The following is a 15,001-nucleotide window of genomic DNA, read 5'->3' as shown; positions in this document are numbered from 1 at the left end:
AGAAGTAAGCCCTGAGCATGATCTTTGGACCTCAGGTTCCTCTTTATAAAATGGTACAAGACAAACCTTATCTTTCTTTTCCCTGCAATCAGTACGGGTACAATACATGACAAGCCAGTAAGAGTTTGCTAAATAACTGTGTGAGAGAGCTTTACAATGAATGGTAGTTACTGAGATCTCATGGGGAAGAGGGCAGGAAAGGAAACTTTATCTGGAATGGGGACCTCACTGGCTTCTCTTGCCCTGGGTCAGGGACTGGCTTAGTTATTGTAAAGGAGACCTGCCATTCTAACAAGGGCTTCTCTACCTGGGGAGCAGAAGGGAGACAAGCTGACCCAAAGGCTGTGAAGCTGGTGTTGCCCAGATAATGTCACTGGCTGGCTTCAGGGGTTCCAACCTCTAAACAGACTTCAGTTTTCCCACTTGGCAAGTAAGAGGCAAATGTAGTCACTGTGTTTCCTTCTAGTGATGACACGTTCTAGAATTGAGAATGAGTAATTTCCCAATTGCTCATCAGAGGAGAAAAGAAATTCATTACTTTCCTAAGACTACCTTAATGTTTATAAAAAGCACATTCACCGAGCTGGAGAGATAGTACAACCGGTAGGGTGCTTACCTTGCATGTGGCTCACCTGGGTTTGACCCCTGACATCCCATTTGGTCCTCCAGGAGTAATTCCTGAGTGTAGATCCAGAAGTAAGCCCTGAGCATTGCTGGGTGTGGCCCCAAAACATACAAAACAAATAAACTATTAAAAACCATTTAGAGGGGCTGGAGCGATAGCATAGCGGGTAGGGCGTTGGCCTTGCATGCGGCCAACCCAGGTTCGATTCCCAGCATCCCATATGGTCCCCTGAGCACTGCCGGGGTAATTCCTGAGTACAGACCCAGGAGTGACCCCTGTGCATCACTGGGTGTGACCCAAAAAGCAAAAAAAAAAAAAAAATTAAAAAAAAAAACCATTTAGATTGCTTATATTTTTTACATTTTTAGATTCCACCGGGAGGTGCTAGGAGCTAGTCCTGGCACATTGCTTATGGAGGGTAGTTCCCATGAAGTTCGGGGAACCATACCATGCTGGGGTTCAAACTCAGGCTTCCCACATGCAAAGCCTGTGCACAAGCTCCTTGAGATATCTCCCTGGTCCTTCCTTATATTTTTTCATCTTGTGATAATTCTGATGGTATCAGCGCAGAGTGCCCATTTCTGATATGAAAACGAAAGATGGAAAGTGGTCTCAAAGGGTTATAATTTGAGGTCAACTGCACATTTGCTCCATACAGATCTATCAATTTGTTCTCAAAAGAAATGTGTATAAAAATAACTAGGAAGAACCTGATAGTACAGCAGGTAAGGCACTTGCCTTGCACGTGGCCACCCCTGATTCATCCCCAGCAACGCATATGATCCCCTGAGCCAGGCGTGATTCTGAGCACAGCGCCAGGAATAGCCCTTGACTGCTACCAAATGTGCACCCCCACCCCAAAGGAGATTGTTAATGCAAATTTCAAATAGGCAGTCATGGTGCGGACCCAAAGTTAATGTGCCTAGGTCTATAAAGCCCCAGGACACTCTCAGAACTACAGACTCTTTTTTTGGAATCTAGGTTGGCTTTTGCATCAGCCTCTTTTTCTTTTTCTTCCTTCCTTTCTATTTTTTTTTGCTTTTTGGGTCACACCTGGCAATGCATAGGGGTTACTCCTGGCTCTGCACTCAGGAACCACTCCTGGTGGTGCTCAGGGGACCATATGGGATGCTGGGAATCAAACCCAGGTTGGCCGCGTGCAAGGCAAATGCCCTACCCGCTGTGCTATCGCTCCAGCCCCTCTTTTTTTTTTTTTTTGCCACATCCAGCTATGCTCAGGGTTTAGTCCTGGCTGTGTGCTCAGGGATCAGGGATTGCTCCTAGTGGCTTCAGGGGACCATGTGGACCGTGCAGGTCAGCTGCATGCAAGGCAAGAGCCTTAACTACTGGCTCTTGGTTCTCTCAGGGCCCATTAGCCTCTTTTTCTTTGAAAACCCTCCTCAGCACCAATGACTGCTGGGGTCAGACCAGTGTCAGGAGGTCACCCTAATGGAGAGCACATTTCCATAGTAGAGATCAATGGGTAAGCCCAATATGTGGTCAGTGCTGGAACTGAGGTAGCCTAGACTGCTCAATTAAGTGTGTGACTCCCACTAGGAGGGTACTCTGCAGGAAGTGGTATTTATACTGCTCCTTGGAAATCGATTCTTGCATTTTGCTACCTTAGATGTGGAAGGCTGTTTGGTCATCCCCACCAGATGGCAGGCAAGTTCATAGATATGATTCAATCTTTTAAGTCTTTGCCCTCTGTGCTGGCCCAGGTCTGGCACAGAGAATTTCAAATAGTTAACTTGAGTAATAAAAAATGACCGATGGGCAAATGATTGTAAACCCATTTTTTTGTGTGTGTGTGTATGGTGCTGGGGATCAAATCCAGGTCTCATGCACACAATGTGTGGCTAGTTATTCCCCTCCCCCCCGCCCTTTTCACTAGATTGTGAGCTTCCTAAATCCAGGAGTCAAAATCTGAACCAAACTTGGGGCAAGGAGCAAGTTCTCAAAATCTTTGTTGAATGAGTGAATAAGTTCAAGGGGAATATTTATTAGAGACATTCCAAATAATGTCTCTTGTGGCTTGTAGAAAGCCCCAAGTATTATACAGGGCAACTCCCTGCTGCTTGGGCTGTGGGTGAGGAACCACAGCGTGCAGGATTTGAAAGTAAATGACAGAGGGTGGGGCAAGCTGAGGATGGGGGATGTGGTTGGAGGTGGCCTGAAAAAAGATGAGAGGGAAGTTTCTTGAGAAAAGACTTGGGGCTACAGGTGGAAGAGGATGATATTCGGAAGATCAGGTGGCGCTTGCTGAAGATGAAAGGTGATGAACGGATGCTTTCCTAAACGGGTCCACCAACTGGGATCCGCGGGATGAATGGCAGGGTGGGGGCGGGGGCGGAGCCCGCACTCGCCGGGCCGCGGGGGCGGGGAGTAGGAAAGCGCCTGGCACCGCCCCGACAAAGCCTGCGCGCGCCCCGCCCCGCGATTGGCTGCGCCCCCTCGCGCCGCCGCCCCATCCCGCCTGCTACCGCCGGGCCGGCAACGCCGCAGCCAATCGGCGCGGCCGCTGTCGTCTCCGTCACCGCGCGGACCGCCAATCGCGGCAGCGCTCGGCGGCTCGTGGCTCTTTCGCGGCAAAAAGGATTTGGCGCGTAAAAGTGGCCGGGACTTTGCAGGCAGCGGCGGCCGGGGGCGGAGCGGGGATCCCGAGCGGGATGGAGCCCTCGCCGCGGCCTGCCGCCATGGGCCCGCGCCGCCGCCGCCGCCTGCCGCCCGGGCCGCGCGGGCCGTGAGCGCCATGGCCGTGGCCCCCGCGGGCGGCCCATGCGCGCCGGCGCTGGAGGCCCTGATCGGGGCCGGCGCGCTGGGGCTGCTCGAGTCCTCGCAGATCGTCATCATCTCCACGGCGCAGGACGCTGGCGCCCCGCCGGCCCCCGCCGGCCCCGTCGCGCCCCCCGCCGGCCCCCGGGACCCAGACCTGCTGCTCTTCGCCACGCCGCAAGCGCCCCGGCCCGCGCCCAGCGCGCCGCGCCCCGCGCTCGGCCGCCCGCCGGTACGGACTCCGGGGTCTCCGGGCCGGGTGCGCGGCGTGGACCCCGGCGCTGCCCCGGGCGGGGGAGGGGAGGCGGCCCAGGCGGCCGGGCGGGGCGGTGCCGCCCGGGGTGGGCCTGCGGGCCCCGCCCCGGGCTGCGGGGTGACCTCCGCTGCCTCGCGAGGAGAGCGAGAGGCCGTGCGAGTCGCGGCTCCCGTGCACCCAGCCGGCGCTCGCCGCACGCCGGGCCCCGGACAGACGCAGCCCGGCTCCAGCCCCGCGCACGCTACGAGCTCGGTCTTGCCACGGCGCCGCTCCGAGCCGGGGCCGGGAGAGGAAGTGACTTGCCCCGGGTCACCCGGCTGCAAACGGGGCAGGACTGGGATTTGAACCGAGGCCTTCCGGCTTCGTATGCGAACTTGTGGCTGGGTCGCAGGCCTCGCTGCTGGGGGGCCGCGGGGGGCGCTATGGGGACCAATGTTGGAGAACCCTTGAGGAGACCCTCCTTCCCGCCGTCTTTGGCTCCATTGCCAGGTGCAGGCCTGGCGCTCGGGCCCCCCGGGACTGGCCTCCTGGCTCGGAGGCCGTCTCTGCAGGGGCGGGGCCCCCGGGCCAGCTGCTGATCCCCTCCCTCTGCCTGTCCTTCCATCTGCCACCCTCCACCCTCCCGTGCCCTGGTTGCCATGGAGCCTCATTAATCAGTCAGGCAGACCCCTGGGCCCCAGTGCAAGTACAGGGTGGGCTGGGCCTCCAGAGGCTGGAGAGGAGGCGCCCCTAAGCCTCCCCCCCTTTCCCAGTGCCAGGAGGGAGGAATTATCCCAGGGAAGATGCCTTGACAAATTGTTCTGAGAGCAGCCAGAGGCTCGAGACCAGTTCAGAGTGGGAGAGCCCGAGGAGGGAGTTGCGTTGCAAGGGGAGAAGGGAGCAGAGGTTGGAACCTGGATCCGTGGGCCGCAGGATAGGGCGTGGAGACCAGTTTGACTGGCGCAGCCTGTGGGTGAAGGTGGTGCACAGGCAGGCGGGAAGGCAGGGGTGATGGGGCGGGAGGGTCGCAGTGAGGGCCTTGGGACCAGTGTGGGGTGGGGGAGATGCAGGGCTGGGGCTAGGAGGCGGCTCCACTGTCGCCGGGGGCCTGGGTGGCAGCTGGTCCCCAAGCATTCCGGCGAAGCTGCCCCAGCCCTGTTGGCCCCATGCCCAGTGCTGCCTTCCTTCCGGAATCACTGAGATGCTAATAATAATAACGTCTGCAGCCACCATTGTTTTCAGATCGTTTTATGTGTCAGGCTCTGGGCCAAGCACTTTACCCCATTAACTCCTTTAACCTTCTCAGCCACCTTCCCCTTCTACAGATCAGGAAACTGAGGCCCGAGGGATGGGCACCCACCCCCAATTCCTTCCAGTAGCTGGGGCTTTGCTCCCGGAGATGCTGAGCTGTACCTGTGGAGGATACCAGGGATGTGTCACTGGCTTAGTTGCTGTGCTCTGGTCGCCAGCATCCCAGTGGCTGTCCTCTGCCCAGGTAGACCAGGCCTGACTTGGTGTGCCCTGTGCCCCTCGCCGCTGAGTGTGTGCCCATGCCGGAATAGGCACAGGGGCCAGTTAGGAGCCGCTGCCCCTGATGATAAGGGCTACGGAGTATTTTCTGCTTGTGGGCAGGTACCATCCTGGAGTTGAAGGAGGAGCCTGTCTTTTGGCCTCCGATGCCCTTCCACCATCATACCTGCTGGTGGTGCCTGGCCAAGTAAACTGTGACCTCCGTGCCCCTGGCGTGTGTCAGGGTGTCCTTGTGACTAGTGGCACACTTAGCTGTAGCAGCCGGCATTCGCTGGGCACCTCTCACGGCTGTTAACCTGAAGGGGCCAGAGAGTATTGCTGATAAGGCGCTGGACTTGCACACCAGGCCGGCTGGGTTTGATCCTGGCACCTGGTGTGCTCCCCTGCGCCCCACCACATGTGGCCCCAAGTCCAAAAAGAAACACAACTGAAGTTTCGTATTATAAACATAATCCATGATTACTGTAGAGAAAGGATGAAAGCGTCTGGGGCAGCGGGTCCCAAACTTATTTGCTCTGCTGCCCCTTTTTAGTTAAAAAAGAGAAAAGAGAGAGAGAGAGAGAGAGAGAGAGAGAGAGAGAGAGAGAGAGAGAGAGAAACACCCGTGGAAAACTACCTTTTAGCAAACAGAAAGTGCCCCCCAGTTCGCCTATGCTGGTGGAACCTGGCTCAGGCTGGCCCTTCCCCACTGTGTTTCTCTTGTGTCTCGGGAGCTTTTTGTTTGTTTTCAGGCTACCGCACCTGGCTGTGCTCAGGGCTGACTGCTGGCTCTGCACTCAGGGACCACAGGGCTCAGAGGACCATCTGGGGTGCCAGGGATTGAACCTGGGGTGATTCCACGGCAGGCGAGTGGCTTACCTGCCTTCCAGACTCTCCCTAACATTAGTTTTGTTTGTTTGTTTGTTTTTTTAAGCCAGAAAGGATCCAATGAATGTGTTGTCCTGTAACATTTTCTTGTTAGGATATCTTTGAGAGGGTGGATGTTTTGGGGTTTTTTTTTGGTGAGTTGGACACATCAAACTGGCATATAGCTCCAAGGTCTTTGCTGTGCCTGGGTTGAACTGAGCCTCTTCACGCAAAGGCTGCCCTCTGTGGCCCTGGCCTAGTCCTTGTGCACAGCTCAGGGGGCTGGGGACACCCCTTTTCTTTTTTTTTTTTTTTTTTTTTGCTTTTTGGGTCACAACCCAGCGATGCTCAGGGGTTACTCCTGGCTTTACACTCAGGAATTACTCCTGGCAGTGCTTGGGGGACCATATGGGAAGCCAGGGATCGAACCCGGGTTGGCCGCGTGCAAGGCAAACGCCCTACCCGCTGTGCTATCGCTCCGGCCCCGACACCCCTTTTCTTGCCTCCTGTGGATGGGTGTTTGACTAGAGAGTATTTTCACCAGTTCCTGTTGTCTTCCCTCCAGCCTTTAGGGAACCCCACACGGGGTTCTGTTTTAAAGGGCTGTGTTGGGCCGGAGTGAGAGCACAGTGCGGAGGGCACTTGCTTTGCATGCGGCTGACCTAGGTTCAGTCCCCATCACCATATATTGTCCCCCAAGCCCGGCAGGAATGATTTGTGAATACAGAGCCAGGAGTAAGTCCTGAGCACCACTGCGTGTGGCCCACCCCCCCCACCCCCCCCAAAAAAAAAACTAAAAGAAAGGGCGGTTTCATAGAAACTGTCAGAAATTGCTGTTTGAACCCATGTTTGTGGGTGCAGTGTTGACCCGCATTAGTGATGGGCATGGACCTGGGGCAGAGGGTACAGATGTAGAATGCAGATGGCAGGAGCCTGCCAGGGTGAGACCACCCTGGAGGTGAACTGGTGAAGCTGGAGAAGAGACTTTATTTATTTATTTAAGAGCAGCAATCATAGGTAGATGATGCTGATACCTTTTTTTTTTTTTAACTTGGGTGCTTGGGGGACCATATGGGGTGCTGGGGATCAGACCCAGGTCAGTTGCATGCAAGGCAAAATGCTGTACTGTGGATTCAGCCCCCAGAGACATTTTAAAAGCTTTTTTTGGGTCATATCCAGCAGTGCTCAGAGGTTACTCCTGGCTCTGCACTCAGGAATTCCTTTTGGCCATGCTTGGGGGGCCATATGGGATGCTGGGAATTGAACCCAGGTCGGCTGCGTGCAAGGCAAATGCCCTATCCGCTGTGCTATTGCTCCAGTCCCCCAGAGACATTCTTGTCGGCTTGGGGGGGCATATGGATGGTGGTGGTAGATGAGCCACGTAGGTTGTGTGCCAGGCCCCGGCTTCACCCTGGGAGGTGGAGTCCCACATGCTACCTGCTGGTGAGCAGGAATCAGTTTGTGGCTGTGCTCAGTCCACGGAAGTACTTGATGGTTTCTCTGGAGACAGGTGTGGGTTGGGGGTGGTGGTGAATGGGGCGTCTCTCTGCATATGACGATGACTCCCCGGACATTTGTTGAGGCCCAGACCCCCGGTGGACAACCTAGTCCCCTTCTCTGAGAGGTTCCCTGTCTTGACTGAGAACCACACATCTGCAGAAATTTTCAGTGCCAGTTTTCAGGGAAGGCTGGGCCCGAGATGGTTCAGAGGACGGAGAGGCGGTCTCCATTGCAGGTTCTGAGGGAGTAATGGTGGGGAACTTTCCAGTTCTGTGGGCGGAGGGCTGCAGGCCTGTCTGCCAAAGCGTCTGGGCCGAGCGTCCGGATGGGAGTTGACTGTGGTGACAACTTCTCGGTGCCCGGATGTGAGGCTGGGCAGGGGTGGGCAGTGGAAGGGAATGTACATCTTTTGGATAAGGTGCTGTTGAGTTGTCTGGGACCTGTAGGGCTAGCTGGGCCCTCTGGTGTGCGGCTTAAGTCCAGAGGCCTTGAGCCTGGTCCTGCCACTTCCCGATGTATGACCTGGTGCCTTCAGTGGCTCTGTCTGTTAAGCGAGGCCATTGGTGTGCTGCCACATTCCCAGTCAGACACCAGAGGTGACGTGCCCTGGCTCCCGAGTGGTTTGAATAGCTGTTGTGGTGAGATGTGTGTGACCTGGTAGCCCAGAGGCCATTTAACTGGGTGTCACTGACTCAGGGTCTTGGAGCTGGAGTGGAGTAAGCTGGCTGGGTCACATTCGAGGCACTGCTGTGGCCCAAGCCTTTGTCTCTGAGCTGGGACAAGGTGGAGTCTGGGTACTGGCTCTCTCCTGGCTGCCCAGCCTGGTCTGGCGTCGCTGGAGGTCCCCATGACGTGGCAGCTGGCTTCTCGCAGTGATGCGCTTATACAGCACGGGGAGGCAGCTTTGCGGCGTCCCTGACTAGTCTTTCAAAAGGGACATTCCAGGCCTAGCCAGATGTACAAAGGTTCTAGAATTTGGCTCTGTTGTTCTAAGGGGAAGAATATCTAAAAGGTGACATGGATATATTTTTTGTTTGTGTTTTAGGGCCACACCCAGCAGTGCTCAGGGGGTACTGCTGGCTCTGCACTTAGGAATCACTCCTGCGTTGTTTTTTTTTCTTTTTGGTTTTTGGGTCACACCCGGCGATGCACAGGGATCACTCCTGGCTCATGCACTCAGGAATTACTCCTGGTGGTGCTTGGGGGACCATATGGGATGCTGGGAATCGAACCCAGGTCGGCCGCGTGCAAGGCAAACGCCCTACCTGCTGTGCTATCACTCCAGCCCCCAGGAATCACTCCTGGAACTGCCTTGGGGGGGGAACCATAGGGGAGGCCGGGGATCGAGTTTGGGTCGGCCACGTGCAAGGCAAACACCGTACCTACTGTACTGTCGCTCCAGCCCCCGCTAAAGTTCTATATTTAAAACCCCATCCTAGAGCACCAGAACAAGCGAGGCTAAGGCATGTGGCTAAGGCACGTCTTGCACGTGGCTCACTGGTTCACAGCACCACACAGTACCCCCGAGCCCTGCTCAGGCCCACTCCTGAGTGCAAGGCAGGGAACAGCTCCTGCACAGGGGTGGTGTGGCCCCACCACCCCTCCTGCCACCAAAAGACAAAACCTGAGCTAGCACTGGAGCTCTGAATGTTCTCTGTAGAGGCTTGTCTCTCCCTCGCGTCCTGGGCGAGAAGCCGACGGGACCAGGAGGCCCGGGAGAAGCCCCCGCCCGCCTCCCGCACCCTGCGGCCTCACTCCTGGTTACTGGGCATCCTCCCCTTCTCCTCACTACAGGTGAAGCGGCGACTGGACCTGGAAACTGACCATCAGTACTTGGCTGAGAGTAGTGGGCCCACACGGGGCAGAGGCCGTCACCCGGGAAAAGGTACCTCTGGGGCTGGGGTGGTGCAGGCGCCCCTGACTGGGCCCCAGTGCCAGGGGTGGACAGAGAAAAAGGAACCGGCCAGCTCTGGCCCGTCAGCCTAGGCCTGAGCCACGCCTGGGGGAGGCGGAGTAGACAGCCTGCTGTGGCTTCACGGGGCCTCCCGAGGCATGGTGTGGCCCGCCTGCGGCGGGGCTGAAGAGCCGGCCTGGCCTGGCCCCGCAGGTGTGAAGTCCCCGGGGGAGAAGTCACGCTACGAGACCTCGCTGAATCTTACCACGAAGCGCTTCCTGGAGCTGCTGAGCCGCTCGGCTGACGGTGTGGTGGACCTCAACTGGGCGGCCGAGGTGCTGAAGGTGCAGAAGCGCCGCATCTATGACATCACCAACGTCCTCGAGGGCATCCAGCTCATCACCAAGAAGTCCAAGAACCACATCCAGTGGCTGTAGGTACCCCTCCCCCCACCCAAACCTGGGGGCACGCCTGCACACGCCCATAGTGATGCCCCCGGGGCCACCTCCCCGGCATCCCTGTCCAGGGCAGCTGAGGCTCTGAGGGCACAGGTGTCGCCTCCTTCCCGGTGGCAGGTGCAGGAAGGTGAACAAGGTGCACGTCTCCCACTCCCTGCAGTGCGGCATGTTCTTCACCTGGGCGACTCCATCCGGACCAAGAGAAAGAGCATTTCTGGCACCCTAGAAAGTTCCCTGGTGCCGCTTCGTAGCATGCCACCCCTCATAGCATGCCAGGTGACCAGTATGGCTTCTGTGGCCAGGGACGGGTGGTCTGGCATGTCTGGGGGCCTTTTGGTTTTTGATTTTTTGTTTTGTTTTGTTTTGTTTTGCTTTTTGGGTCACACCCGGTGATGCACAGGGGTTACTCCTGGCTCATGCACTCAGGAATTACTCCTAGCGGTGCTCAGGGGACCATATGGGATGCTGGGAATCGAACCCGGGTCGGCCGCGTGCAAGGCAAACGCCCTACCCACTGTGCTCTCACTCCAACCCGCCTTTTGGTTTTTGAGTGGCTTCAACAATGCTCAGGACGCTCACGGCCGCTCCTGGTGTTACAGAGGCCAGTGCTGTTGGGGACCACCAGGACCACCCTGTGCTGCTCGGGGATGGAACCTGCAGGGCTGGGATCCGAACCTGGAGCCTCTAATTGCATGTGGTGTGTTCTGACCCTTTGGCCGCTTCCTTCCTAGCTTTGGCATGCCTGGTTCCGCCCCCCCCTCCTTGTTTTTTTGTTTTGTTTTGTTTTATTTTTCTTTTGTTGCCTCATTTTCCTCTTCCTTTCCCCTGGACATACCTGATGTTTCTGTGTTTGGGAGGTCATTTCATTCTGCATTTTCGGGGTGCCCCCCGGGCTACCTCCCCTGCATCCCTGTCAGGGAAGTACATTCTGGCAGTGCTCAGGGCATGCACCCCCGGGCCCCATCTCTCCCCTGCCAGCCTGTTTTAGCAGTGTTTCTGTCTGTGCAGCTACCATGGCTTGTCCTTTGTATGCTGATGTAATATCCCATGGCATGTCCCTGCCATCGTGTACCCGTCTGACCCCCTCTGAGGGACATGGGTGCTCACAGACATCCGGCTGGACTCCAGGTCCGTGCCAGTGTGCCAGCTCCATACCTTTGCTGCTTCCCAGATGGGGAACCGAACCCCGAGAGGGCCCAGACCTGCCCTGGATGTAGCGAAGCAGCCACAGGCTGGGTGCTGAGGGTCCGACTCCCGGGCAGAGGGATCGGGAGCTGCTCACTGGCCTTGTCTCCCCACAGAGGCAGCCAGGCAGCCGTGGGGATTGGTGGCCGCCTTGAAGAACTAACTCAGGACCTCCAGCAGCTGCAGGACAACGAGCAGCAGCTGGACCAGCTGATTCACATTTGTACCACGCAGCTCCAGCTGCTGTCCGATGACCCCGAGAGCCAGCGATATCCTTGGGCCAGCCAGAGTAGCCAGGGAGGGGCCCCCTCATGGGCCTCGGGAGGATGGCTGGGCCCTGGCTTTGGAGGGACGCCGGGCTCAGCACTTATTCACTGTGAGGCCTGACCAGCCTCCGGGCCTCCGCCTCATTTCCTCTGCCCCATTTCTGACCAGGGACGAGTCTGTTGACTTACCTAGAAGCCCGCAAGAGCAGTCAGGAGTGTTTATTTAGAACAGCGAGTGCATGCTGTAGCTTCAGTGACCATAGATAGTTCATTTCATAGGGGCTGGAGCAATAGCACAGCGGGTAGGGCATTTCCCTTGCATGCGGCTGACCTGGGTTCGATTCCCAGCATCCCATATGGTCCCCTGAGCACCACCAGGAGTCATTCCTGAGTGCATGACCCAGGAGTAACCCCTGTGCGTCGCCGAGTGTGACCCAAAAAGCAAAAATAAGATATTTGATTTCACACAAATAAAAATAATTATTGAATCACTGAGATAACACAGATACAGAGCTGTTCATGATCGAATTCAGTCTTGCAATGTTCCAACACCCATCCCCTCACCAGTGCACATTTCCCACTGTGCACTGCCCCCACAGTTTGCCTCTATGGAAGATTCCTCTCCTCTACTCTCCCCTCTCCCCTTCCTCCCCTCCCCTCCCCTCCCCTCTCCTCCCCTCTCCTCCTCTCCTCTCCCTTCCCCTTTCTCTCTGCCCATCCCTCCACCCTCATTTTCCTTTTAGGCACTGTGGTTTGTAATACTGTTACTGTAAGGGTATCCTGCACACCACTTTACCTCCTTTCAGCTCTTGGTACAATTTAAAATTTCATTTTAAAATAGGCATCCTGGGGCTGAGTGATAGTACAGCAGGTAGGGCTTTTATTGGCCAACCTGGATTCAATATCCGGCATATGGTCCCCTGTGCACTGCTGGGAGTAATTCCTGAGTGCAGAGCCAGGAGTAACCCCTGAGTTGGGTTTGGCCCCAAAACAAACTGAAAAAGGCACCTTTTAGGGGGCCAGAGAGATCAGTGGCTCTCTCTCAGGGACTCAGTGCATCTGGGTCCAGTCACCTCCAGTAGAAAGCCCAAGCACAGCCGGGGTGAGCCCCCAAGCACTCTTGCATGTGGCCCCAAAACCAAAAAGGGGGGAGCTTGTTTTCCTTTGTTACTGGTTTTGGTAACACCCAGTGAGGCCAGTGATGCCCAGGGGTTACTCCTGGCTCTGTGCTTGGGAATTACTCCTGGTGGTGCTCTGGGCACCTGCAGGGATGCCGGAGATGGACCCAGCAAGCATCTTCCCCCTGTACTGTCTCCAGCGCCGGGGGGGAAGCATATTTAAGGAGTTCTCAAATTGCATTTATAAATTTTTCATATTGCTAGCAGCATGATCATGGTCAAACTGGATTCGCCACTCTAGCCCCTGCGCGGAGTTGTGCGGAACAGTGGAGGAGAATGAAGGTAGAGCAGGGAGCCCTCCCCCCCACAAACAAAACACAGGAGTCCTGGGAGGCCAGAAGTCTATGGTCCTTGACTCCACCAACCCTGGCCTATGTGACCTGCCAAGACCTGCGGAGCATCGCGGACCCCGCTGAGCAGACGGTCATGGTGATCAAGGCCCCGCCCGAGACGCAGCTCCAGGCCATGGACTCCTCCGAGGTGAGACCGTGCGGCTGGGCATGACCTGGCTGGGCGGGTGCTGGACTGAGCCTCAGTTTACCCTGCCTGCCTCCACTGCCCAGAACTTACAGATCTCCCTTAAGAGCAAGCAAGGCCCCATCGATGTTTTCCTGTGCCCCGAAGAGACTGTGGATGACATCAGCTCAGAGAAGCCCCCATCACAGGAGTCCTCATCTGGGGAGAATGAGGACAGAGCCGCTGACCCTGTCACCACAGTGCCACCGTCCTCGCCCTCCTCCTCTCCCACCACGGACCCCGGCCAGTCCCTGCTCAGCCTGGAACAAGGTGGGTAAAGGGTAGGTAGGTGGGGTGACAGCCTCTCTCCCCGGGTGGCGGGTCGCAGGAACAGCCCTCTCGCCCTCCCTGTCCGGGCATCCCTGGCCTGTGATGCTCCCCCATCTCCCCAGAACCTCTGCTGCCCCGGATGGGAGGCCTGCGGGCCCCCCCGGACGAGGACCGCCTGTCTCCCCTGGTGGCGGCCGACTCGCTCCTGGACCACGTGCGGGAGGACTTCTCCGGCCTCCTCCCCGAGGAGTTCATCAGCCTGTCCCCGCCTCACGAGGCCCTCGACTACCACTTTGGCTTGGAGGAGGGTGAGGGCATCAGAGACCTCTTCGACTGTGACTTTGGGGACCTCACTCCCCTGGATTTCTGACCGGGCCGGTGGGCGGTGGGGAGCAAGGTCTCCTGAGATGCCCATCCCATCTCTGCAGCCCCGGAGCCCCCAGCCCTGGCCATCTCCCCCGCCGGACTGGAGACACTTAATTTATACCCCTGCACCCGAGTCCTGGAAGCTTCTCACTCTGGAATCTGGCTGCTGCCAGGAAGCCGAGCGGGCCGGGAAAGGAAGGAGTCCGTGGGGGGTGGCCGTGTGTGCACCTGCCGCCCGCCACGGGTCTGCCGTGTGAGGAGTGTGTGAGCATGTGTGTGCATGGACCAGGGGATGAAGGGGAACTCATGTGCCCGTGGAGACCATGCCCCGGTTGTGGCCACACGCGTGTGCACGTGCATCCATGTCCACGCAGTGGGGGCTCTTACCTGCACTTTTGGTTCCTTGCTCCAGGGGCCCCATGCGGCCCGGGGTGGCCCCCTGGCCCTAGAATCCTGCCGCCTGACCAGGCTCGGTGGTGAGGCCCTGGCCTGTTGATCGCAGGACAGTGCTAAAGCACTTCGGTCGTCTTAAAGGCTTTTTCTGATTGAAGCTTTAATGGAGCGTTATTTATTTATCTATCGTTGCCTCTTTGGCAAGCCTGGGGCACCAACAGAGGATAAGGATGTGGGGCCGATACCCCAGTTCCTTACACCCTGGGCAGGGGCCCCCTGAGCTGTCCTCTCGCCTTACTCTGAAGGAGCTGAGGCCGGAATGGTTTATTTATTGAGAACGAGAGGGAGGGAAACAGACTGACAACCGCGGGGGTGGGTGGGGAGGGAGCCCTCCCAGCTGCCCCCTGGATGGATGTGCGGTAGGAGAGGTGAATGGGGGACCAACACTGACGGTGTGGGCAGAAGGGGCGGGTGAAGGGTCTTCAAGCTCAGACCCCAGGCCCCTTTGGTGTTGAAAGAAGCCCCCTCCACTCCACTTCTTGCTGTTGCCCTGCCTTCCAGTCTGCACTTTGATTTGTCTTCCTACCAGCTCTGTTCTCGCCTGCTTTGGTTTAAATAAATATTTTGATGGTTTGGGGCTGTGTGCTGGGAGAAAATCTGGGGGTTGCTGTGGGAAATGCCGGTTGTCTACTTCGTCTTTGCCCCATTTGGTTTTATTTTGTTGGAAGCAGTTTTAAGAAAGGGGGGCTGGAGCTTTAGTACCATGGGTAGGGCGTTTGCCTTACACATGGCCGAAGTGGGTTTAGTTCCCAGCATCCCATATGGGTCCCCTGAGCATCACTCCCCCCCCCAAAAAAAAAGTAAACAAAGCTTGAATTGGGGAGCCAGAGCAATAGTGCAGGTAGTAAGGCATCAGAGACCTCTTTCTTTGGACATGGCCGACCTGGATTTGGTACCGGGCACC

General features: G+C 57.0%; 1 protein-coding gene across 1 annotated transcript; it reads left to right on the top strand.

Annotated features, from left to right (window-relative positions):
• Window positions 1–3,260: 3,260 nt before the first annotated feature.
• E2F1 (E2F transcription factor 1) lies at window positions 3,261–13,846 on the top strand. Its single transcript, XM_055139509.1, has 7 exons — window positions 3,261–3,632; window positions 9,306–9,396; window positions 9,619–9,838; window positions 11,165–11,317; window positions 12,858–12,972; window positions 13,056–13,278; window positions 13,401–13,846. The coding sequence occupies exons 1-7, from the start codon at window positions 3,378–3,380 to the stop codon at window positions 13,646–13,648; spliced, it is 1,305 nt and encodes a 434-aa protein (XP_054995484.1). The 5' UTR covers window positions 3,261–3,377; the 3' UTR covers window positions 13,649–13,846.
• The last annotated feature ends 1,155 nt before the right edge of the window (window positions 13,847–15,001 follow it).

The sequence above is a fragment of the Sorex araneus genome, chromosome 5 (assembly GCF_027595985.1).
Source record: "Sorex araneus isolate mSorAra2 chromosome 5, mSorAra2.pri, whole genome shotgun sequence".
In the NCBI taxonomy this organism is placed as follows: Eukaryota; Metazoa; Chordata; class Mammalia; order Eulipotyphla; family Soricidae; genus Sorex; species Sorex araneus.
Note: the sequence above shows the minus strand (reverse complement) of the source record. Positions and strands in the feature narration are given on the sequence as shown.